Consider the following 27,500-nt stretch of genomic DNA (forward strand, 5'->3'; position numbering starts at 1 on the left):
TCCACAAAAAATGTCAACGGATACACAGGATACAAGTCTTAAACAATACAGTGAAATTCTTACGTTGAGAGCTCTGTCCAACAATGAATGCAGCGATAATAGGTCTAATATAGATAATAATAGAAATTAGATTTTTTTTTTTAAATAAGTAAGAATAAAAACCACACAAGAACTATGTTGAGAGTTAAAGAAACACGAAAACGCAAGTACCTTATTCAATGTGCAGGGGTACTGGAGTGGTTTAAGTGACCAGCTCTCACAGTCTCACGTTAGAATTAGAAGTTCATCCATGTTTCTCAAACATTTTGAAGTTGTTCCAAACGTCAAATTTCAACGTGTTGAAAGTGACGTTTGTTTTTTTTAGGGTTAAGTTCAGGCATTACCTCTAAATGGTTACGGTAAGGGCTAAGGTTTGTGATAAGCTTAAAACAAAAATATAAACAAATACTTTCAATAGCTGGATTTGAACTTGCAACCTTTGGAATCAGGGGCAGATGCGTACACCCACAGCGCCCTAGCAAAACAGAAACAGGTTAAAGGTTACGGCGCTCACTGCTGCCTCTAGTGGCCAGTTTTCATGTCATCTCCCGACGTCCTCAGACATGGATGGTCGAATACTGACTTGTACCACAGGTGACCTGGCTGGTTGATACATAAAAAGTGACTGGTAGTAGGATATCTAAATATTTATGGTAATATACTAATGTTATTAGTAACCAGTAGCAGGATAAATAGATATATACTAATGGTAATCAATGAACAGCAGCGTAATGGAGGAATACAATTGAATCAATAATAATTTTACTAGCAGCGTGGATGGACATAGAGTCAGTCTGAATAATCTGTGGGAGAAGGAGAGCAGTTCCGTACCGTTGTCCAGCACAAACAAGGCGGCTAATAAAATTATGAAGACAGAGAGAGGGAAGTGATGAAGACCTGGAACACCCAGAGGGGTTGGAATGTAATGGAGCAGAAAGGCAAGCCCTGGTCTCAGGGGCAGACCCAACAGCATCCACACAACACAACACACCCCTGCAAACGTTAACACAGTGGCGCAGCCCACATTGGGATTCATCCATTCAGAAATAAATAGAGGGGAGATAAGTATAGGGCACTCTGAATGGAAATCTTACTGCTCTCTCTCCCTCTCCACCCCTTGAGTCTGTCTCTCTGCTCTCTCACATAGGTCTTACCCCAAACACCAGTTTCAATACGTTTGTATTCTCTCTCTCTCTCTCCCTCCCTCTCTCCCTCTCTCTCTCCCTCTCTCTCTCCCTCTGTCTCTGTCTCTAAGTTTCTCCCTCTCTTTTTAGCCTCTGTTCAACATTCTGCTAAAAAAGGTCAGCATGCCTGCTGTGGACAAACAGTATGTGGGGATATGTAAATAACAGTATTGCCATCAGTGATCACTAAGTAGCTAAGTCACTCTGTAGAGCAGGATAGGGAAGCATGTACGCTCATGTGCCGGCACACACACACAGAAACACACAGACACACACAGACACACAGAAACACACACACAGACACACAGACGCAAACACACACAGAAAACACACAGACACACAGACACACACACAGAAACACACAGAAACACACACACACACACACACACACACACACACACACACACACACACACACACACACACACACACACACACACACACACACACACACACACACACACACACACACACTAGTGTAGAGGAGGAAACATGAGCACTCCACTGATTAAGCCCTGTACATGATCAGACCTCCTGTCTATGTTGTCACGGATGCACCAGGTTAGAAGAGTGTTCTGCCGTACAGCACTTCCGCGTGTCTCTGCCTCAACAAAACGAATAAGCTCCCACTCCAGGGTTCATTGAATCACTGATGCTCGTGTCCAGCTCACGACCCCGTGTTCTAGCCAAACAAAGTGACAACGACAAAGGCCATTTATTTTCCTCATGCTGACAGCAAAATGCACAAATGTCACACACTCATGGGATGTTTTATGTGGAGTGAGTCAGTGGGGAGAAGTAGTCTGAAATGGCACCCTGCTCCCTGGTCTAAATAGGGAACTACTCTTGACCAGGGCCCATAGGGCACTACTTAAAAGTAGTGCATTGATAGAAAATAGGTTGCCATTTCAGACGCAGGTACTCGACTCTCCAACTATTCTTTCATAACGCATAGGAAACAAACCGTGGCGTAAACCGTGGGGTGATGTTGCATGCACAGTGTAGTGACAGGGAGAAGCGAGGAGGTGCTGAGGCTGACAGCGAGTGAGATAGACGTCTTGGGATACAGGACCTGACAGATGATTGACAGATAGGTGGCTACCGGCCAGTCCATCATAGACCTGTGCTGTATGAATAGCCTGAGTGTCGTTGGATTTACACCCCTCTGCAGCAACACATAGAGTAGCCCTACGGAGACACAGCTTGACAGATGCTGTTCCAAAGAGGCGCACACCTGTGTTTGTAATCTTTCTAAAGACCGAGGCCAATGATATGGAGGCACGATGGGGAGCAATGACGGCTCTGGCGTGCCGATCCGCCCCCTTGTCTGTTTCTCAGAAGACACCCTAAAAACAGAGGAAGCGGAGGGTAAATCTCTCCCTGCGGTGGTGCGGCTGCTTCCTACAGGGGGGGTTGAGTGCTGTCAGCTGGAGTTCAAATCAACTGTGCCCCCTCCCGCCCAGGGCTGTACATGAAGCTGTACGGAGGTGTATCACCATTTATCCTTCAGAGAGACAGCCTACTCACTGACACATGTACATACATATCCCACAGTTCCCCGGCTCTCTACCAGCCAATCACAGGAAAGCCAACAGAGAGAGGTTAACAGCTCGTCCGAGAGGGCGCTGTGCACCGTCACTGATCTATAAATCCCCTGGCATCCCAAATAACTTCTCCTTAAGTGACCAGGACGAAACAATCTGTGCAGACACTGTATTGAATGAGTGGAAGACAAACATTTGCATGGAAGGATTTATCTAATCTGCCTGTGTGAATGACTATGAACACATCTACAAGCACAAGTAAAATAGAGTCAAAGCACATTTTTCACTGGAGGTGTTTCTCCCTCAAAGTCCAAGGTGACTGGTGTCCAACACATTGAGTTCACAGAAGAGGGAAGAAGAGAACTTGGTTCCCATCCAGAGGCATGCAAGAGTGAGTAAAAGGTGTGAATCAATGCTCTGTCTGTCCGTGACAGAAACCCAACATCACACACCTCCCGCTCTTGTTGAGAGACAGCGAGGGAGCAAGGAGGATAAGAGAGGCAGTAACGGAGGGAGGTAGGCGTCGAAAGGAAGAGTGCAGAAAGAGGGGTGTGATAGAGGGAGTAACAGAAGACAAGGCCGTTCTGAGTCATTGAGCGTTCTGACAGTACGGTGACGAGTCAGAACGAATTGGAGGGGCCCTCGAAGGATCATGTCCTCTTCACATGTGCCTGATGAAAATACAAGAGTGAGGCCCTTCTATTCCAACACGGAACAGCTCATGAGTCACTCAGTAAGCGTGGGGGGGGCTAACAGTGTGGGGGCAGATCAATGTGTTTGCCTGTGATACAAACACAAACACAATCCCACAGAGAGAGAGAGAGAGACTGAGAGAGTGGAGTAGGCAACCGCAACTCTATTACGGCTCAGTCTTGTTGTAGCACAGCATTACCCGGCTCCACCAAATCCGTCTCCGCTCGCATCAGTTGCTCAGCGGCTCCTGCGCTCTCCATCCCAGCGAGGCCCTGGGGACACCTGCCTTGCTGACTGACCTATTTAGATCCAGGGTTTCACGGGCAGAGGTGGAATGTGCCAGGGAAATCACCCGTCCCAACCAATCACGTGGTTCGCGCCGCATCGCTCCATCTTGATTCGCTAAGAGCTCTCTGTGGGACACAGAGATGTTATACCTGTCCTGCCAAAGATAGATAACCTGCTACAGGCTGTACTGTACTGACAATGTATTTCAATTCCCAACGCAGCCTGGAAGCCTACGCCATATAATTACATACAGAATCTTTCATTGAGAAGGTCTCTATCGCCTGCACATGCTTTGTCGTCTGAGAATATATAGTACGACTGTGAAATGTCTTTCACCCCCCCTCCAATCTCTGAAGTAGGGAGGCTCTCTCTCTTTAGCTTCATGGTTCCCAGGAGGGCCACTCTCTCTAAACCCTCCATTACGGCTGTATGGCACTTCTCAAGACAACAACAACCACTGTCTAAATGGGGTCGGGATACCCGCACGCGTGTGCTCACACACACACACACATATATGCAAGCATGAACGTACACACACACACGCAGGCATGTACACACACCCCGGGTGAGCACTTGGCACCAGGGGCAAAACGTTTTGCTGGAGAGAAGACATTAGTTCCTTCAGACCGAAATCCCACACACACCTGAGCAGGGACAAAACAACCCATTTTGCAAAAGCCCCACTCTTTAGAGTTCTCCTTTAATGCATCAAATTCTATCCCTACTTCCTTATCATTCTGTGGAGCACCAACTGGCCCCTGCATAGATGGCACCTTACACGTATGGAATCCATTAAGGTAAGAGCTACAGTTGAAGTCAGAAGTTTACATACACCTTAGCCAAATACATTTAAACTCAGTTTTTCACAATTCCTGACATTTAATCCGAGTAAAAATTCTCTGTCTTAGGTCAGTTAGGATCACCACTTCATTTTAAGAATGTGAAATGTCAGAATAATAGCAGAGAGAATTATTTATTTCAGCTTTTATTTCTTTCATCACATTCCCAGTGGGTCAGAAGTTTACATACACTCAATTAGTATTTGGTAGCATTGCCTGTAAATTGTTTAACTTCTTATGGCTGCAGTGCAGTATTGAGTAGCTTGGATGAAAAGGTGCCCAGAGGTGCCCAGAGTAAACTGCCTGCTCCTCAGTCCCAGTTGCTAATATATGCATATTATTATTAGTATTGGATATAAAACACTCTGAAGTTTCTAAAACTGTTTGAATGATGTCTGTGAGTATAACAGAACTCATATGGCAGGGAAAAACCTGAGAAAAAAATCCAACCAGGAAGTGGGAAATCTGAGGTTTGTAGGTTTTCAACTCATCGCCTATCGAATACACAGTGGGATATGGGTCAGTTTGCACTTCCTACGGCTTCCACTAGATGTCAACAGTCTGTAGAACCTTGTCTGATGCTTCTACTGGGAAGTGGGGCCGAATGAGACGGGAATGAGTAAGGTCTATCATGAGCTGACCATGCTCTGACCATGCGCGTTCACATGAGAGGGAGCTCTGTTCCATCGCACTTCTGAAGACAATGGAATTCTCCGGTTGGAACATTATTGAAGATTTATGTTAAAAACATCTCTTCTCTTATTTTGCCGTTCCAATCGATAGAGGCAGTTTTTCAATTTGCGACCAAGCTTTAACTTCCTGACTGATGTCTTGAGATGTTGCTTCCGTATATCCACATAATGTTTCTTCCACATGATGCCATCTATTTTGTGAAGTGCACCAGTCCCTCCTGCAGCAAAGCACCCCCACAACATGATGCTGCCACCCCCATGCTTCACGGTTGGGATGGTGTTCTTTGGCTTGCAAGCCTACCCCTTTTTCCTCCAAACATAACGATGGTCATTATGGCCAAACAGTTCTATTTTTGTTTCATCAGACATTTCTCCAAAAAGTACGATCTTTGAACCCATGTGCAGTTGCAAACCGTAGTCAGCCATTCCTCATCCACATCTTCTTTGCGCTGTGGTCAAAATCCATGCACTATTGTCTCCCCCCCCCTCTCTCTCTCCCTCCCAGGTCTAGGGAGGAGGCAGGAAGGAGGAGGGCGCAGATGGAGTGAGGAGAGAGGCAATGTGAGGTGACATGGATTATCTCATTCCTGGTTTCACGGAGAAATGCGCTACAGTATTCTCTACGTAGCCACAGAATGCTTGGCGAGAGATGTTAGCTGTGACGCACGGAAACCACCATCAATATTGCAAGACACAAAGTTAAGAGCGGGGAGTTGAGAACTTGCGGCGTGTTTTGAGCTGCGTAATGAATGATGACTAATTTGCTGCACAGCCGGTGCAACACACCAAACTTGTCTGTCTTGCAATTTCCTCCTTACCACTGTAAATATTACATGGCATCTAAAAATAACATTGCTGGAGTTACGTTGGTTGAATAAGTTAGGAGCTGGGCTGTGCCGGGCAGGGCAGGGCAAGGCAAGGCGCTTGGGCATTGAGGGCGTGGGCAGTTGGTTCTGTATGAGGGGAAAGGATGAGGAGCATGAGGAGGAGGAGGATGGGGGGAAGGAGGAGAAAGAAGAGGAGGTGGGCAGTTGGTTCTGTATGAGGGGAAAGGATGAGGAGCATGAGGAGGAGGAGGATGGGGGGAAGGAGGAGAAAGAAGAGGAGGTGGGCAGCATGTTGTATTATTGATGGAACTGAGATGGGGACTCCGTTAAAAAGTTGAACGACGGGGAAAAATGTAGATTTCCGCGTGAATAGACATACCCAAATGTTCGTTTGCCTTCTCCCAAGTTGGACTCACTCGCTCAGAGGAAGAACAAATCGATTCTTTGTCTGGAGAGGTCAGGAAATATGACACGTCCCTCCCTATGCAAAAGTGGGGTCTGAAACCTGACACTTCAAGTCAGCCCTGCTGAGAGTGAGAGTGAAGGCGGAGAGCAATCAGACGGGGCTTTCTGGCACGGGACTTTTTATTTGGATGAGGATGTTTATTAGGATATAGCATGGCCATTAGGATACAGGATGTGTTAAAGGTCCCACACCCCTTGGAATTCAACATGAATCCATATGGATTCTGCAGTTACTGTTCCAAAACCCACAAGCCATTTTAGGCGTTCTACAAAGCATCCACATCAATCAGAAGTGCTGAAAGAAGATTAGCAGATCATCGATATTCATGAGGCTAACGCTGCCACTTCATTTCTGTTCTTGTACTCTCCCAAACGTTTGTCATATCATAAATGACACCCAATTATCTCCTTCTGCACAGTCATGTGTCAGAGAAAGAGAGAGGCAGAGAGAGGCAGAGAGAGAGAGGGAGAGAGAGGGAGAGAGAGGGAGAGAGAGAGAGGGAGAGAGAGAGAGGGAGAGAGAGGGAGAGAGAGGGAGAGCAAGAGAGAGGGAGAGAGAGACAGGGAGAGAGAGAGGGAGAGAGCTAGAGAGTGGGAGAGCGAGAGAGAGAGATAGGGAAAGAAATGAAAAGGCATTTGAGGCAGGATGGACAGTGAGGCCTAATAATAAGCTAGTACTTACGGTTGGCAGAGGCAGTTCAGTGAGCTACACACACACACACACACACACACACACACACACACACACACACACACACACACACACACACACACACACACACACACACACACACACACACACACACACACACACACACACACACACACACACACACACACACACACACACACACAAACACACACACACACATGTACAGTGGAGCACTCTGCTTTGTGTGCCAATATAGACCTAATTATATACTGCCCGATGAGGCCTGTCTCTCTTCCTAATGCACCTTCCCTCTCTTTCTCTCTCTCTCTTTACCTTTCTCTTTCAACTGTTTTCTCTCTCTCTCTCCGTTACTTACTGTGCTTGCCCTCTCTCTATCTCTCTCTTTCTCTCTCCCCCTCTCCCTCTCTCTCCTTCTCTGTCCCCCTCTCGCTTTTTCACCCTCTTTCTTTCTCTGTGGACTTAAGCTCTTCTCTCAGTCAGTCTTCCTTCCATGTGAAAGCCCAGCCATGACGGTGACAGCTGTTCTATACTTCCAGCTAGTCTATTTCCAGCCTCTCTGTGACAAGGAAGTATAAATGGGACAGGGGTTTCTGTCAGTGCTTTCATCACACACACGTGCCGGAGAGCAGGATTACACACGTAAAATTAAAATAAAAAAAATTGATTAGCAAGCAAGCATGCATGCACACACACACACACACACACACACACACACACACACACACACACACACACACACACACACACACACACACACACACACACACACACACACACACACACACACACACACACACACACACACACACACACACACACACACACACACTCTAACACGTGGGATGGATTAGTTATCCATAGTGGTAATTATTACATACAAAGACACAGATCACTTTCCTGCACATACACACACACAGACACACGCCATATCCAAGGTTCACACACACCATTTCCAAGCCATGCAGCTGGTTTTGTGGACTACATGAATTGATTCGTCTGATTGGTCTAAACCAGACTGGTATTCGCCAGCATCACCGATGAATGAATATCACCACTCACACACAAACATAGGCAAACAAACATACACACACACGCACACAGACACACACACAGACACACACACACACACACACACACACACACAGAGGATCATTAGTTCTCTCTCGACATGATTTATCTTGATCTGTGGCAGTGTTAAGGTATTCATGGCTCTGACTAGGAGAACATTGTGATTGATGAGGTTTGCAGTGTGGACGTAGGAGGTGTGGCTGTAAATTAGTCTAAAATGGAACGCCACGTTGATGCTACTTGCCTCGCACTGCTCCATCCTCATGAAGGATTGAATACACTACGGAGACTGCCGGCGTTTCTAAAACACTTGAGATAGATGTTGCCCTCAGCCACAGATTTAGGATCAGATTACCCTTAGCCCCAAGCCCAACCTTAACCATCAGGGAATAAGACATATCTGACACGGACACATTCTGATTTCTAACCTACAAACCTACCGACATATCGCTCCTTCCTTCTCTGAGGTGTTGGGATGTGTGTTTGTGTGTGTGTGTGTGTGCGTCTGCGTGTGCGTGTGCGTGTGTGTGTGTGTGTGTGTGTGTGTGTGTGTGTGTGTGTGTGTGTGTGTGTGTGTGTGTGTGTGTGTGTGTGTGTGTGTGTGTGTGTGTGTGTGTGTGTGTGTGTGTGTGTGTGTGTGTGTGTGTGTGTGTGTGTGTGTGTGTGTGTGTGTGTGTGTGTGTGTGTGCGTGTAGGGTGCTAACACATTATTACAGCGCCTTCAGAAAGTATTCAACTCCCTTGACTTGTTCCACATTTTGTTGTGTTACAGCCTTTAATTTAATATTGATTACATTGAGATTTTGTGTCACTAATCTAAGTCAAAGTAGAATTTTGTGTTTTGACTTAAAAAAATAAAATAAAAAATTCAAATGAAAAGCTGAAATGTCTTGAGTCAATACGTTTTTAACCCCCTTTGTTATGGCAAGCCTAAATAAGTTCAGGAGTAAAAATGTCCTTAATAAGTCACATAATAAGTTGCATGGACTCACTCTGTGTGCAATAATAACGTTTCACATGATTTTTGTATGACTAACCCATCTTTGCACCACACACCTACAATTATCTGTAGGGTGCCTCAGTCAAGCACATTTTCAACCACAAAGACCAGGGAGGTTTTCCAACGTCTCGCAAAGAAGGGCACCGATTGGTAGATGGATAAAGAAATAACACTGAATATCCTTTTGAGCATGGTGAAGTTATTCATTAGTCTTTAGATGGTGTATCAATACACCCAGTCACTACAAAGATAAAGGCTTCCTTCCTAAATCAGTTGCTGGAGAGGAAAGAAACTGCTCAGGGATTTCACCATGAGGCAAAGAGTAATTTTTCAACAGTTACAGAGTTTAATGGTTGTGATAGAAAAAAACTGAGGATGGATCAACAACATTGTAGTTACTCCACAATACTAACCTAAATAACAGAGTGAAAAGAAGGAAGCCTGTACAGAATACAAATATTTCTAAACAGGCACTAAAGGCACTAAAGTCAAATATATATATATATTTTTAAACGCATTATGTTTGGGGAAAATCCAACACAACACATAACTTAGAACCACTCTACCACCAAAGCATGGTGGTGGCTGCATCATGTTATGGCTATGTTTGTCATCGGCCAGGACTAGGGAGGTTTTTAAGATTAAAGGAGACGGAATGGAGCTAGGCTAAGCACAGGCAAAATCCTGGTTCAGTCTGCTTTCCATCAGACATTGGAAGACAAATTCACCTTTCAGATTGACAATAACTTAAAATACAAGGCCACATTTGCTTACCAAGATGACATTGAATGTTCCTGAGTGGCCTAGTTACAGTTTTGACTTAAATTGGCATGAAAATCTATGGCAAGACATGAAATTGGCTGTCTAGCAATGATCAACAACCAATTTGACAGAGCTTGAAGAATTAAAAAAATTATAATGCGCAAATATTGTACAATCCAGATCTGCAAAGCTCTTAGAGACTTACCAAAAAAGACCCACAGTTGTAATTGCTGCCAAATGTGTTTTAACATACAGTACATGTATATTGAATACTTATTTAATCAAGATATGCGTTTATAATTTTTCATTCATTCGTAAAAAAAAGTACATTTTTTCTTCCACTTTAACATACAGAGTATTTTGTGTAAATCGTTGACAATTATATCAATTTTGAATACTTCCGAAGGCACTGTAGCTGTTGATCAGTCGATACAACAGGATACTAATTCTTCCAATTTAGAGAGGTGTGAAAGACAGCTGAACTAGCACACGGGGGCACAGACTAAAACTAGCAGAACACACACATGCACATGCACACATTACAAATCCATACTCCATGTCACACTGTGTGTGTGTGTGTGTGTGTGTGTGTGTGTGTGTGTGTGTGTGTGTGTGTGTGTGTGTGTGTGTGTGTGTGTGTGTGTGTGTGTGTGTGTGTGTGTGTGTGTGTGTGTGTGTGTGTGTGTGTGTGTGTGTGTGTGTGTGTGTGTGTGTGTGTGTGTGTGTGTGTGTGTGTGGTGTGTGGTGTGTGTGCGTGCGTGCGCACTGTGTTGGTTAGTCACTGGCCATGTGAGTCATACATCTCCCACCTGCAGCCCAGCAAGCAGAGAACACAAACATATCGGAGGGACAGATTGAAGACTGCATCGACAGAGCAGTGAGGAGCATGTGGACATGGTGAATCACTGAGGTCTCACCAGCAAAAGCTATGAGAAGGACAACTCTAATCTGTAAGAGCGAACCAGAGAGAGAGAGAGAGAGAGAGAGAGAGAGATCCCCCCATCCCCCCACTTTCCTCTAAAGTCTGAAGCACAGACGATTTTCATTCTTTACCCTCCAATCAGGGACTGATTCAGACTTGGGATTAACCAATTGAGAAGCAACCTCTGGCCAATTGTTCTAGTAGCGATCCTAAAAGTAGGAAAATACATGCATGTCCAGTATCTCTATTTGAGTATCCCTGTCCTAATGTGTACTAGTCGTACACTACATAGGGAACAGGGTGCCATTTGAGATGCAGCCCTGGTGGAAGGTCATTAAGGAAGATGTCAGTAAAGCTGATCAACTTGATGAAATAGGAGTGTAGCATACCCTCTACTACTAGCCCTGCTAACCTACGTACAGATAACAAGCTAACCAATTACCTTTACCAATCCTCATCATCTCTGTGGTATACCCTGACCCCTTGTCCCCACTGCCTTCATCCCCGCAGGCACAAACACACACACACACACACACCTGCACACACACATTGACGCACACACATAGATGTACACGTGCGAACACACACAAGCACGCGAACACACACACACACACACACACACACACACACACACACACACACGTAACAACCATGGCTTTTAATTAGCTGCGCTACTAACCTTTCTAGCGCTGAGATTCACACACCTCTAGTCAACATCCACCTGTTAACACTTACGTGGCAGAGGAGGGGTTCACCCATTCATTCACACATCTACAGTAAAGGCTTTCTCACTGCTGTAGTTAATGTTATGCAGAGGCCCAGACGGCAACAGCATGTTGCTTACAATATTAGCACCAATACCATAGTAAAAAAATGATACACACCAATACTATTTCAAGAAGTGTGCGAGCAGGGTTGCTAAGTAATCTAGGACTACCAGAGCACAGTGTCCAGACAAGGTCAGGATGGCTGCATCACTGAAAAAATGCACGCATCAACACATGCACACACACACACGCACTCCCCCCCAACCCCCCCCCCCCCCACACACACACACCCATACATATGCAAGCGCATACAAACAGTGGCTTGCGGAAGTATTCTCCCCCTTGGCATTTTTCACACACAGGCACAGACAGGTGAGTGAGAGACAGAGTAATTGTTGGGACACTTGTGACGGCAGCTGTGAAGTCCTTTGTGACAGACAAGACACTTCCTGGATGATGAACTCATTCAGTTTTTCTTTGCGTCCCATAATTCCCCCCACCTGCAGCGCCCTCCCCCTGGGCAACTTAATGACTGCAGAGTGGATTAAACATTTTACCTGTCAATCAGCCACATATAGGTTGCGTCCAAAATGGCACTTTTGACCATTATGGGCCCTGGTGAAAAGTAGTGCACTTTGTATGGAATATGGTGCCATTTAGGACGCATTGTGCTACTAACCTTTCCAGGTTTGTTTGATTCACAGTGTGTCATGATTGCCCTGACTCACCTACTGTTCTGGTTCCAGAGCTAGAGACTGGAGTCCACTAACGACTGCCATTTAAGTAGTTGATTTTGAATCTATACTAGTATTCTCTGACTATTCTCTGGCCACTCTGACAGTAGTTGGTATGTATTTGTTACCAGTACCACGAACACAGTCTATTCCTCGCACAAAAATGTCTAAGAAATTACCATTATCTGACAAAAAAATTATCTAAAATGAGAATGTAAAAATACAATACCTCCCATAAAAAAATACACAACATTGTTATGCACCAAAAGGTTTATCATAGCTTGAGAGTTGATGAAAAAGACAGTGTAGGTGTGAAGTTTTCTCAGCTCAACATAAAGTGAAGGTCGCTTTGGGAGCGACTCGGATATATTTGATAACGAGAGGGAAGTGTGCTACAAGGCCTGATGAGCCAGTCGGAGTGTGTGTGTTTGTGTGTGTGTGTGTATAAATCTACGCCTGTATGCATGCATGTGTGTGCGTATGCATACCTGCTTTTGTGCATCCCTGGATGCGTATGCGCACATGTGCATGTGCGTGTGCGTGTGTGTGTGTGTGTGTGTGTGTGTGTGTGTGTGTGTGTGTGTGTGTGTGTGTGTGTGTGTGTGTGTGTGTGTGTGTGTGTGTGTGTGTGTGTGTGTGTGTGTGTGTGTGTGTGTGTGTGTGTGTGTGTGTGTGTGTGTGTGATTCACAGTGTGTCATCATCCCGGTCCTCTGGATGCCCAGTGCTGGCTTTGTTTCCGTCACTGTCCCATCCTCCCTGTCCTCTGTCTTATTCTCTTTCATGTCCTTTCATGTTTCATTACAGGCTGCATGGCAGAAGGCTGGCTGCTGCATCAGCCACGGCTCCACTGAGCTACTGCCTCCAAAGGGCACTCTGAGCGAGAAAAAAGGTTCCCTTCCACAATATACCATCTGAATGAATGTACAATGAAGATTGCTCTCAAGTCATGGGCGTAGACAGAGGAGGAGAGAAGAGAGTGTTTTTTTTCTCCTTCATTCTCACAAGAGAGAAAAGGATAGCGGAGAAAAGAGAAGGTGTTAGTGAGGGAAATGAAAAGGATGAAAAGCTCCACAACGAGAGAATTCTCCCACGGTGAACGTTCAAGCAACACTTGCTCCATTGTGATCTCCTACTGTCCAGCTCATAACAACACAGCGTAGGAGACAAGTGAATAAGCGAATGATCTTCACACGCCTGGAAGGGGAGGATTCTGAATGAAATGGAGGAGGATGCCAAGACTTGGTCCGTTGGTTGATAAAGTGCACGTGGGTAGAGTTGATAAAGTGCACGTCCACATTTTGTCTCGTGACAACCATTTTTTGTGAACAGCGAACAGACGGAGCAGAGAGAGAGGAAGAGTGCTGGTTAATAATTCACCGGGGGTATGTGCTTTATAAATAGTGAACGATTAAATATGTAGAGAAGCACGGTGTACTGTACACTGACTACCCTCCAGACCTGGGTTCAAATACAATTTGAAATCCTTTCAAATACTTGATCTGGGCTTAATTGAGCTTGCCTGAGTAGTCACACCGTTGCAAACTGGCCGTCATGCACTCGAGGTAGACTAGAGCAAACGCTAAAAGTATTTGAAAGTTACAAAATATTTTTTTTTTTAAAGAAATCCAACCCAGCTCAGAAAAGTTGCCATGTTTTGTTCCCCCCACCCTTTCGTTCTTTCCTTTCTGCTGAGACACTGCTTTAGACGTCATACAGATAGATGCAGGATCTTAATTCGATCACCCTGTTGCAGGAGAACAGGAAATGTACAACTTGTAGTGTATTTGAGGTTTAAAAAGGCTTCTGAAGTTAGTTTTTCCTTACAAAGAATGTATCAACCCCTACAAAAATTTCCATTAATTACAATTCACGTAATACATCACGTTTCCTGTTGCTGCATGATTATTTTCCTGCTGTAGCAAACTGGATCAAATTAAGATCCTACTATACATCTGTATATCTTCCCTCTACCTCTCTCTCTTTTCCTTTTTCTTTCTCTCTCTCTCTCTCTCTCTCTCTCTCTCTCTCTCTCTCTCTCCCTCTCTCCTTATCTCTCTCTCCCCTTCCATCTTTTCACTTCTCATCCGTTCCACTACCCTCTCTCCCTCCCCTTCTTTCTACCCCCCCCCCCCCCTCTCGCTCCCTCTTGGTCTGTATCTCTCCCTCTAAAGCAGCTCTCCCTCTGGACTGGCCACGTGACCCAGCTATAGCGTGCACCTTTCAGAATCTCATCCTCAGCCTGTCTCTCCATCCTTTTCCGGCGTGCTGAGGAGCCACAGGCCACGACAGGCCACGACACACCACGACACGCCACAACACGCCACGACACGCCGTGACTCGCCACGACAAGCCACGATTCTGAAAGCCAGCCTACCGAAGCTCCTGCAGTGGCCCACTACACTTAAAAGCTTCCTGGCCTCCTTTATCTGAAGAGCCGATATTCAGCAAACTGCCGCAGCCCCTTTCTGTCTATGTGGATCTAACAGTATGAATGGTCTGGGATTCCTCTCGGTGTAAATCACTTGATCCAACGCATCTTGGTCCCCAATCAGTCACTCAGGCTGTACTCTGGGGTCTATTTATAGCCCTGCCATTGTCTTTAGGTCTGGCTGGCTCTGGCATCGACCCATTGTACTGTACAACATTTCACATACACCTTTGGGGAGCACAATGCTTAATATACGATCTGCAAAACTTACTGTTAGATGGGTCCCGTGTGGCTCAGGTGGTGGGTTCGATTCCCACGGGGAACCAGTATGAAAAGTATGTAAAATGGATGCACTCACTACTTTAAGTTGCTCTGGATAAGAGCGTCTGCTAAATGACTAAAATGTTTTAAAAAAATGAAAGGAGCAATGGTTTCATGATCTACACTGAATAAAATATAAACGCAACATGCGACAATTTCAAAGATTTTACTGAGTTACAGTTCATATAACAAAAAAAGTCAATTGAAATAAATTCATTAGGACCTAATCTATGGATTTCACATGACTGGGAATACAGATATGCATCTGTTGGTCACAGATACCTTAAAAAAAAGGTAGGGCTGTGGGTAAGAAAACCAGCCAATATCTGGTGTGACTGTCATACACGTCGATCCAGAGCATCCCAAACATGCTCAATGTGTGACATTTCTGGTGAGTATGCAGGCCATGGAAGAACTGGGACAATTTCAGCTTCCAGGAATTGTGTACAGATCCTTGCGGCATGGGACCGTACATTATCATGCTGAAACATGAGGTGATAGCGGTGGATAGAATGCAATTATGTTCATTGTCCGTAGCTTATGCCTGCCCATACCATAACCCCACTGCCACCATGGGGCACTCTGTTCATAACGTTGACATCAGTAAACCGCGCGTCCACACGACGCCATACGACGGTCCTGGGCTGGCATGGTTACACGTGGTCTGCGGTTGTGAAGCCGGTTGGACGTCCTGCCAAATTCTTTAAAATGACATTGGAGGCGGCTTAAGGTCGAGAAATTAACATTAAATTCTTTGGTGGATATTCCTGCAGTCAGCATGCCAATTGCACGCTCCCTCAAAAATGGAGACATCTGTGGTATTGTGTTGTTTGACAAAACTGCACAAGCACAAGGTGCACCTGTGTAATGATCATGCTGTTTAATCAACTTCTTGATATGCCACACCTGTTACGTGGATGGATTATCTTGGCAAAGGAGAAATGCTCACTTAAAGAGATGTAAACAAATTAGCTTTTTTGTGCGAATTAATCATTTCTGGGATCTTTTATTTCAGCTCATGAAACATGGGACAAACACTTTACATGTTGCGTTTATATTTTTGTTCAGTATATATTTGGAGTTCAAATCCTATTGTGTACTCAAACTATGAAGTTATTTCAAGGTAGCACGTGGGATGAAATTGTGATTAACAATGTGATATAGCTGTATGAAATGACAAAGGCCTATATTAGGTAAATATGATCAGGTTTCAGAGAGCAACTTGAGACAGCTAAAAACATCTTACAAGCCTTCCCCGACCCCCATATTTCACAAAGCTACCCATAAACCAAGACACGCCCAGTAGGTTTGTCTGAATTCAAACCCAGGGATCTAAATGCTGCTTTCTGATTTCTCTGACGTTCCTTCTGCTAGGCTGTGAGTCAGTGGGGAGGCTTAAAAACACCCAGTGATTGGTACACTGCAACGGCAGCATTCTAAATTCTGGTCACACACACAGACGAAAGCCTGAACGTCCCTGAATCATAGAGGCTATAGAGAAATACATCTCCCATCTCCCAGCCTTTAATTGGCAACCTGCAGATATGCACAATGGTGATTTACTCAACCTTTTTCCCAGACTCCTCAACCCCCATTTAGGAAGACTTCTGACCTGGCTTTCTGCAGAGAGGGAGAGAATATCAACTAACCCAGTTTCTTACCCTCGTCAATTTGGTTAACATCTCACCTGACATCCGTTTATGGACGATTCACTAATGTATTTAGGACAATGAGGAGAGCTTTCACCACCGTATAGCCTACCAAATAAATAAGTTGTATGAGAGATAACAGCAGGTTCCAGGACACAGATTAACCCTAGACTAAAAAAAAAGCGCAATCATGGATCTCCATTCAAAAATTTATTTTAGTCCAGGACTAGGCTTAATCTGTGTTCGAGAAGCCGGCCCATAGAGTATAGCTACTGTTACACAGGCCGTGTTTTCCCCCCGAAAATATCCAACGAAAAGAGAAGACCAGACAAGTACAGTACACCCACAAAAGTCCTTGAGACTGAACATCCCTGATGTTAGGGGGCTCCCGAGTGACGCAGCGGTCTAAGGCACTGCATCTCAATGCCAGAGGTGTCACTACAGACCCTGGTTCGATTCCAGGCTGTATCACAACCGGCCGTGATTGGGAGTCCCATAGGGCAGCGCACAATTGGCCCAGCGTTGTCCGGGTTAGGTTTGTAAATAATAATTTGTTCTTAACTAAAGGTTAAATAAAAAAAATAAAAAAATTGGGTTTTACTAAGCCACTCAACAGCTATGTCTGTCCAGCTCCTTTCATTGCTCACTCCACCATCAAATCATTAGTATGCACATGCGGTGTTTTCAAGTTCTGTGTGCTTATCTACAGAAAAGAGGTCTGAGAGGGAAGAAGGGCTTCATTATCAGTGATTGGAACAACTCTTTTGAATACCAATGAATGGGAGGAAAAAACAACGCACCCCTTTAACCAGGTATCCTTGAAGAACCACTCGCCAAAGTTGAAAAACTGCCTCTATCAATTGGAACGGCAAAATAAGAGAAGAAAGGAATTGTTGCAGCGTCAGGCATGGAAGAGATATAAAGCTTGACCTGCCGCGACACTGTCAAGGTGTGATTGCTGTAAATAAGTTTGGTCGAGCCGCATTATTCACAAAGTAATGACAAACAGGAGCACACCTCTCAGTGAAGGATCAAGGGCAATAAGAGGGGGAGAGAAGGAGAGAGAGAGAGAGAGAGAGAGAGAGAGAGAGAGAGAGAGAGAGAGAGAGAGAGAGAGAGAGAAAGAGAGAGAGAGAGAGACAGACAGACAGAGTGAGTGAGACTGCGAGAGAAAGAGAGAGAGAAAGGGAGGAGGATATTACCGCGAGATCGCACCACTATGTGGTGACGCTATGCTGTTGAGCTCGAGATGAGATACAAGCCACACTCCCTGGAAGGGACACAATGCGCAATTGACAGTTGGAAGAAGAGAGAAACGTGACTGAGAGGCAGGGAGAGAGAGAGAGAGGGGAATAGAAACAGATAGAAAGGGTGAGAGAGGAGGTAGAGTATGTGGAAGAAGGGAAAGTCTTGCTTACCTCCAGGTGAGGCGCGGGGTTGAATCCGCACAGGTTGCACACTTGGGCGTGGCACTGGGTGCAGGAGGTGTAGTTGGGCGGCTCGGCTGTACTGCCGATGTTGAGCTTCGTCTTACACAGGGGGCAGTTGACTTTGGGCTTCTCAGGCTCCACAGGCTTGGGAGCAGGCTCCTGTCTGGCCGCCGGCTGCTGCTGCTGTTTGAGGGGAGACCCTTGCTGCTGCTGTGGCCCCTTGTGTTGATGTGCAGGCGACTGCTGCTGTTGGGGCCCTTTCTGAGTTGGTGCATGGAGGCCACCCATTTGGGGTGCATGCGGGCCACCTGTCTGGAAAGGTTTAGCACCAGGAGGTCCTTCTTGTTTATTGGCAGGTCCACCCCTGGCAGTGGAGGGCTGGGAGGACGGTGGCCCTGAGAGGGGGTCCACAGATGCCAGGGTGCTGGCCGCTTGGTTGAGGAGCGACGCCCCAAAGCCAAACAGTTTGGTCAGGCCGTCCTGGGGGGGCTGCCCCTGGGGTGCGGAGGGTCGATGTGCGGGGGAGGAGCCAGCGCTGGCAGCCTGGCGGCCGCCCTGGTGCATCGGTGTGCCTCTGCCCAGGTCTGGCTGGGAGGGAGCCTTGGCCATGCCCACCAGGGGGACTGCCCCAGGGTGGGGTATCCGGGGCTGGCCGGGACCTCCAGGCCCTCTCTGGCCATATGGGATGTGCTGGGGAGAGCTTGTCGAAGACCCGGGCAGGGAGGCTGAGCCGGCAACAGGGTGTCTCTGTAGGCCAGGGGAGGGCTGTGGCTGATGCTGAGCCTGGGGGTTGGCTTGAGGCTGGGTTTGGCCAAAGGGCTGTTGCTGGGGCTGGTTTTGGCCGTAGGGCTGTTGTTGGGGCTGGGATTGACCATAGAGCTGTTGCTGGGACTGCCCATAGGGCTGGGATTGACCATAGGGTTGGGGCTGAGTTTGGCTGTAGGGCTGTTGCTGAGGCTGGGATTGACCATAGGGCTGGGACTGAGTTTGGCCAAAGGACTGTGGCTGGGATTGACCGTAGGGCTGGGCCTGGGGCTGAGTTTGGCCAAAGGACTGTGGCTGGGATTGACCGTAGGGCTGGGCCTGGGGCTGAGTTTGACCATAGGGTTGGGCCTGGGGCTGGGGCTGGGGGTGGGGTAAAGACTGAAGTGGGGGCTGGGGATGGGATTTTAGCTGGGCTGGATGAACAGGTGATGGCTGGACAATGGGTTTGGCTTGGTGGGATGGAGAGTGGATCTGCTGCTGGCTCTTGGATCGTGCGGTGGTCATGTCAATGCCCAACGCCCTCTGCATCTGGCAGTTGAGACAGAGCCACTCCTGGACCTGGGAAACACAAACAAGAGAAAAAAACATGTTAACAGCACAACAAGTATATTCATTCATGTACTCCTCTTTGATATTTTTAAACATATCAAGTATTTGAAACATTTGGTCAATCAATCGCTACTGTAATTGGAACCTTCCAATATGTCTATTTGTCCAATTTTTGACTTATGGGATTGAAGAAAGTAAGTTTACAAATTAGTAATATCCAGTAGCAATTTTACCACAAATGGACTGCAGAACAGACTGATTGCTGAGTAAATAACCGCAGCCTGGCAGTAGATTCACTTCATAATACAGAGATAATGAGCTCACAGCTCCTCCTCCTCCTCCTCTTACAGATCTAGGGATGTCCTCCCCTGTGTCCAAGCCTGCTTTCCCACTCCACCTCCAGCTGGAGAGAAGCGGCTCTCCAAGTGAGCTAAACCAGCCTCCACTGCCCCGTCATTATGTTGACCTTTTTTTTCTTTCTTTCTTTTTTTTAAACATTTGAGTTCTTTAGCAAACACTCTTATCCAGAGCGACTTACAGTTATTGCATTGATCTTAAGATAGTTAGGTGGGACAACCACATATCAAAGGCATAGTAAGTACCCTTTTCCACAATGAAAGATCTATCAGCAAAGTCAGAGCTTTGTGTGAGTGTTAGTTCAGGACTGGGCTGAGAGAGAGCCACCCTCCCGTAGGGGTGGGAAGGCCAAGAGAGCAGAGGTGTTGGGGGTGTAGGGTTTGAGCATAGCCTGAAGGTAGGGAGGGGCAGTTCCCCTTGCTGCTCCATAGGCAAGCACCATGGTCTTGAAGATGATGCGAGCTTTGACTAGAAGCCAGTGGAGTGTGCAGAGGAGTAGGGTGAGATGGGAGAACTTGGGAAGGTTGAAAACCAGGCGGCCTGCAGCATTCTGGATAAGTTGCAGGGGTTTGATGGCAAAAGCGGGGAGCCCAGCCAACAGCGAGTTGCAGTAGTCCAGAAGGGAGATGACAAGTGCCTGGATTAGGAGATGCTCCACATCCTGTGTGAGGTAGGATCGTACTTAGGATCGTACTTAGGATCGTACTTAGGATCGTACTCTACCAATGTTGTAGCACATGAACCTGCAGGAGCGAGTCACCGCTGTTGATGTTTGCAGAGAACGACAGGGTGTTGTCCAGGGTCACGCCTAAGGCTGTCGGGGTCAGGACATTTTGTCAGCCGGTTATTGTTATGCAAAAGACTGCCGGTCTCACGGTAATTGACCCGTTAATGAACATAAACACGTTAAGTGTCTCCAGGCCTCCATGTGTACAAGCTGCAGATAAATCAGCTGATTTGCACCTCTGCAACATCTTCATTTAAAATAGTGTAACAAATCAACTGAATATACACCATCACAATAAATCCATTATTTATTTTAGTCAGGTTTAAAGGAACATTATGATATAAAGAAAATGTATTTCCGAAGAACAGAATATGAGTTATCTGGCTATGCTCTATGCCATAGGCTGTAGGCTTGTTCATTTAGCTAACAAGATATGCTTGTAAGTCCCGTGCCATTATTTTATATTATATGATTTTAAAGTAAGAAGAATATGATCGAACTAAAATAGGAAGGATTTTTTCCCCCATTCTGGAGTGAGTGCACGTACGAAGTGGCTATGTTGAGCGTAAAAGTGATCGTTTGAAACAGGTCCTGTACGCTAGATTTAGAGCTATTTGGCAACGTTGGTTGTGAATAATACAAACCTTACAATGTCTTAGAAATCAAAAACATGATGCGACTATAGGCTTCTGATGATTTGAGAAAGTAGCAGAGAAAGCTTGAGCTCTGTTCCTTGCCTCAGGCTGCACAGCAGTTCTCTCATCAACTGATCGTATTTTCACCCATCAGACTATTCTCAATTTTATCTTGTCTTAACTAATATGTAACATTGGTTTTGATTTAGAATGGCCCATTTATCAAATGGGCAGGAATTAGGGAAGGGGTAAAAATACATGTTATCTGTATGCACTCAAATAGCGAATGGGGGCCGTGTGCTACCTCGGTTTCATTGCTGAGCATGTGCTTAGTATGAGCATCTGAGAATAAATAAAAAATAATATATAAAAACACTTATTTCACTCCATGCATCAACCACTCTTTGAGGAGCATCCTCTCGCTTCGGCAACATCGACAGTAACATGTTTTCGCAACAAAACATATTTCACGAAACCGTTGACAGCCCCTCCACGCGCTCGAGAAAGCAACAAAGGAGAGAGAGGAGGAGATGAAAACGCACGGTGCTGAGATATTCTGTATAGCTAAAGGTAATGTCACCCAATTAATAATGAAAATATTTGTAAAAATCACTATTACTAGGCGATTCGAAATCGACCTCCACAATCAATGAATCGTTCTCTCCCAGGCTCCTGGGTATACATTTTGGTAACCATTCAACATGCATAATAATACAGTCCACACTCAAAGGCGATTACTCAAATGTGTTTAATATTGGCGTATAGGCTAGACCAATTATGTACCAAAGACATCTTAAATCAGTTTTGTTGTATGTTTTTCTGCCATGCGTAATATGCAGTAGGCTATGTATTGTATAACGGCACAATATTTGGGGGGGGGGGGGACTTGGGCTCAGAAGCCTATGGGTAGAGTGGCAGGTAAGGTGGAGGTGATATGATCCTTGGCTAGGAGAGGGGGGCCCGCAGTTCTTGGTAGCGGGTCGCGTTGGTGTCACTGTATTATCCTCAAAGTAGGCAAAGAAGGTGTTTAGTTTGTCTGGAAGCAAGACGTCGGTGTCCGTGACGTAGCTGGTTTTCTTTTTGTTGTCCGTAATTGCCTGTAGATCTGCCACATACGTCTCGTGTCTGAGCCGTTCTATTGCGTCTCCACTTTGTCCCTATACCGACATTTTGCTTTTTTGATTGCCTCGCGGAGGGAATAACTACACTGTTTATATTCTGCCATATTCCCAGAAATCTTTCCATGGTTGAATGCGATGGTTTGCACTTTCAGTTTTGCACGAATGCCGCCATCTATCCAAGGTTTCTGGTTAGGGTAAGTTTTAATAGTCACAGTGGGTACAACATCTCCAATGCACTTCCTTATAAACTGACTCACCGAGTCAGCGTATAAATCTATGTTATTCTCTGAGGCTTCCCAGAACATTTCCCAGTCCGCAGAATCAAAACAATCTTGAAGCGTGGATTCCAATTGGTCAAACCAGCATTGAATGGTTCTAGTCATGGGTACATCCTGTTTGAATTTCTGCCTGTAGGACGATAGGAGCAAAATGGAGTCGTGGTCAGATTTGCCGAAGGGAGGGCGGGGGGAGTGCCTTGTGTGCATGGTGGAAGTTAGAGTAGCAGTTGTCCAGCATATTGGCCGCGCGAGTGCTGCAGTCAATGTGCTGATAGAATTTACGTTGCCTTGTTCTCAAATTAGTTTTGTTAAAATCCCAAGCTACAATAAATGCAGCCTCAGGATAGATGGTTTCCAGTTTACATAGAGTCCAGTGAAGTTCTTCGAGGGCCGTCAAGGTATCTGCTTGGGGAGATATGCACGGCTGTGACTATAATCAAAGAGAATTCTCTTGGGAGATAATGTGGTCAGCATTTGATTGTAAGAAATTCTAGGTCAGGTGAACAGAAGGACTTGAGTTCCTGTATGTTGTTATGATTACACCATGAGTCGTTAATCATGAAGTGTACACCCCCACCCTTCTTCTTACCAGAGAGATGTTTGTTTCTGTCAGCGTGACGCATGGCCTCTGGGATTAGATCCAATGTCCTGGGTGGTGGTCCGACCAAAGAATCCACTTCAGGAAAGTCATATTCCTGGTCATAATGTTGGTAAGTTGACATCGCTTTTATATCCAATAGTTCCTCCCGGCTGTATGAAATACTTTACTGTATGTAATACTTCAGATTTTCTGGGCTGACAATGTAAGAAATAATACATGAAAAAAAAAATACTGCATAGTTTCCCTAAGGACTCGAAGTGAGGCGACCATCTCTGCGCCATCTTTGCTTTGGCATAAGCCAACCAACGGCTAACCGCCTGTGAAAGAGAATACTGAAGCAGACATTTGCGCATCTCCAGTCAGAAAATAACTTGCACAAACTATTTCCCCCTGGCACATTTTCCGGCTGGTGCCCGCATTGCCTTCATTGTTGTTTTCCTTACTAATAATAATTTTGGACATGTGTTCGTCCTATCAAAGTAAGTGCCTTATTATCAATATAGATTCTGTATATTGTGTTGTTGTTTCTAATGTAGCACACCATATGTATGGAGCATAATGTATTTACTGTTTTATTCACGTTTTCAAGTACTGGTAAAAAACGATCTGATTCTTGCATAAATTGTAATGGACACTTATAATGTGTGTAAAATACTTTTTGGAAGGTTGTATTGGTTATGATGAGCTAATGCTAAGCTAAATGCCAGCTATGTGTGGCGCCATGTTTGTTGACATCATACAATGCATTCTGGTTGTCTGTCAGACCAAAGAGTTTATAACAAAACGAGGTGAAGGGAGGGAAAATTTGATTGACTTAGATTGTAACTATCGTTACGCAGGGTTACCAACTCAGACCTCCTTAAAAGGGGTTTTATTTTTATTTAGCTTATAAACTTCTCCTGTGTTTGCTCCCTCATTTATTGATAAATCCCCAGCATATCAATATTTCCTGCTTCTTATCCAACCACGATACCTTCCTCCATGTTTACACCCCCATGGACTTGAAATCCCCCACAAATTATGTTTAACCCCCCCACACACACACACACACAAAACCCCTAAAATGGTTTCCCCAAAAAAACATTTGCCAAATCTGGCAACCCTGTTTAGCTTCTGTGCTACGGTTAGGCTAGGCCAATGGGTGTCAGCGTGCATGCGCCCGCCCTGCCACAGGTGTCGCTAAAGCGCGATGGGACAAGGAAATCTCAGCCTGCCAAACCCTCTGCTAACCTGGACGACGCTGGGACAATTGTGTGCCGCCTCATGGGTCTCCCAGTCATGGCCAGCTATGACACACAGCCTGGGAATCAAACCCGGGTCTGTAGTGACACCTCAAGCACGGCGATGCAGTGAGCCACTCGGGAGTCCCCCGCAAATGGATTTTAACAAACAATTTGTCCCCCCAAAAATGCGTCCCTCCGTTGAATTTCAAAATCCCAATGTGGCCCTCGAGCCAAAAAGTTGGATCGAGGACAGGGTTGTCCACCCCTGGGCTAGGCAGTAGGCTTGTATTTGGGGTGATGATCTGTGAAGTGATAAGATTATATTTGCTTTGTGATTTGTCAAAAACTGTAAATGACTTGTCAAGTCATGTGCTCCGGTTCTTGTATACACCGTACCAACTACATCGAAGATTTGTAATATGCTGAAAAGTGGCCGAAACTAAGTTAAAATTTGTCTGGCAATGGGCGCAGCCATTTTTGACTGACTTTGTTTATTTGCGTCTCATAGTGAATGGGACTAGGGAGTTTTCGATGTCAAACATGGCTGCCATCACAAAGAATTTAGCTGCTGTTAGCTTAGCTGACATGCATCTCCTTTCTAAACAATATTACATTTCTCCCTTGTGCTCAGCAGACCTGTGGTACATTGTAAACAAGTCTACCTATTAGGTTGCCAACTTATGTTTCGTTTTTTTGTCAGTGAAACATGTTATTTAGACTGGTTTATGGAATTAGTTTGGCTGTGGATGTGTTCCGCGTGATGTTTGGATGATGAAGTTCGCATTTATCTTTTACAATAAAATATCAAATTTAAGAATAAAGTAGTGAAGACCTTTATTTCACATCAGTACAAAGCATCGTTTGGATGCTTTTCAGACAGCAATGCTGTTTAGACACGTTTGGTGGATCATACGTTCTGTTGCTACTGTTCCAAATACAGGGACCACTCGACAATGATCACAATTATGTGATTGTATGCATCAAAGGGTTAAAATCCCCAGCTACAAAAAAATGTGACCTCAGGATATGCGGTTTCCAGTTTGCACAAAGTCCAATGTAGTTTCCTGAGAGCCGTTGCGGTGTTCGATTGAGGGGGGATATACACGGTTGTGTATATATATTTCTCACCTATTATCTTTGCACTCCTCTTCCCTCTTCTCCTCTTCCCTCTAATTACAGAAAATGTAGATATCCTTCTTCGAATAGTAATTGGCGATAAGTTAAAAGTCCATTTCTTTCAACTGACACCGAAAAACCTCCTCTGTCGCTATCATCCTGCGAATCAGGTCAGATAGCATTGATGTTAATGAGTGTATGAGTCCCGTGGCTCTGTGCATGGCGGGGAGCCGTCAGAAAGCCAGGTCCGCACGGAGCGAACAGTCAGTATTTAGGAGGCAGCTCTTCAACACTGATCATGCCAACTCACCTCGCTCTGCTCTCACATAAGCCAGTGGAAAGGCAGCTAGGCAGGCAGTCAGGGAACGACATGAAACCAGTAGCGTCAGGTTTCAGCAGCATCACTAGCTGATCAGACAGCACAAGGTCCTTGGGTATGTATATACTACGTGGGATATGGCGTTCCTACCAAGCACCCTTCACAACCTCCCCTACTGTTGTCAATATTGTGGCTTCTTACTCAAACCTTCACTACCATAGCCAAATGCCACCCATTTCCAGACTACCCTGTTCCTTTTTAATTTGTGAGCCCCTCATCCTTTTTCCTGGTCCCAGATCTGTATGCGCGTTTACCGTAGCCAATATGTCTGACTATCATAGTTGGCTAAATCACATGAAAATCTGGGACCAGGCTACTCATCCTCCATCCACGAAAACACACAGATGCGCTCCCACACACAGAGATAGACAGAAACACACACAGACACACAGACAAGCCCCCCCACACACACTTCCTGTCCTGATTGTCAATCATTAATCCAGGGGGTCATTTCGAACTAATTAAACTAATCCAGAGATCATCCTCCTCTCCCTGTGTTCTGTCTCTGTCTCTCCACGGCGGAACTCTGTGAATGGAAGGATGGAAGTGGAGGTGTTCTGTTCTAATCATCCAAGGCCTCAGAGCATCTCAGCCCGTGTCCCTGTGCCCTCCCATCACTCCTCCAGAGCAGCGGAGCAGTATGAGGAAGCACTCAGGAGCTCTAATTTAATCTGTAATTAATTACTGGTACAACGAGGGGCAGAGGAGACAGCCCAGGAACTAGCTTGTGTGAGTGTGTGTGTGTGTGTGTGTGTGTGTGCATGGCAGGAGAGACAGCCTAGGAACTCGACTGGTGTCACACTACTAAGAGGACAGAGGAGACACAGGCAGTGCTATAGTTGGAGTTGTTATGCCAGAGATGTTCTTGTTTGAGAATTGCAAGTCACTTTTTCGATGGTAGTGCGCCTAAAGCTATTAGTCGGATACATGTAAACACACACACATGTATACATGCGCACACATGCACGGCGCGCACGTGGGCACATGAACACACACACACACACACACTGATAGATCAGCATCAACAGACTAAGAAGGGGTCGGAATGCCATCATTTGCGGAAAACGAAGTCTGACGTCGTACGTTGCCCCAACAAGCGTGGCACACCCGTGTGACGCGCAGGCAAAAACAGGCTTCACGCCTCCGCCACAGACACACAGGCACCAGTTGCCCCCCCATGAAATTCATCAGACAGGTTTGGAAACACAGCTACTGCTAAACAAACAAAATGGTAAGCCCATAAATACACAAAAACAAATGTTTAATATCTTTTTTATTAGTAGAAAGGTAACAGTAGTATAACTAGCGATATAAGTAGTGTTATTACAAGTGTTATTTGTACACATTGTACACACTGTGGCTTATTGAGAGTGCAAAAAACTCCTACTACAAAACGACACTACTCACTGGACGCAGGCACACAG

At 45.6% G+C, this 27,500-nt stretch overlaps 1 protein-coding gene across 2 annotated transcripts in view; it reads right to left on the minus strand.

Annotated features, from left to right (window-relative positions):
- The window catches only part of LOC139557038 (protein bassoon-like), a 190,807-nt gene that overhangs the window by 70,960 nt on the left and 92,347 nt on the right, over positions 1-27,500 (minus strand). For both annotated transcript variants that reach the window (XM_071371352.1, XM_071371351.1), the window contains exon 3: positions 18,314-19,648. In XM_071371352.1, the coding sequence (XP_071227453.1) occupies positions 18,314-19,648 (1,335 nt within the window). The remainder of the gene's footprint in view (positions 1-18,313; positions 19,649-27,500) is intronic.

This window comes from Salvelinus alpinus, chromosome 28 (genome assembly GCF_045679555.1).
Source record: "Salvelinus alpinus chromosome 28, SLU_Salpinus.1, whole genome shotgun sequence".
Taxonomy (NCBI): Eukaryota; Metazoa; Chordata; class Actinopteri; order Salmoniformes; family Salmonidae; genus Salvelinus; species Salvelinus alpinus.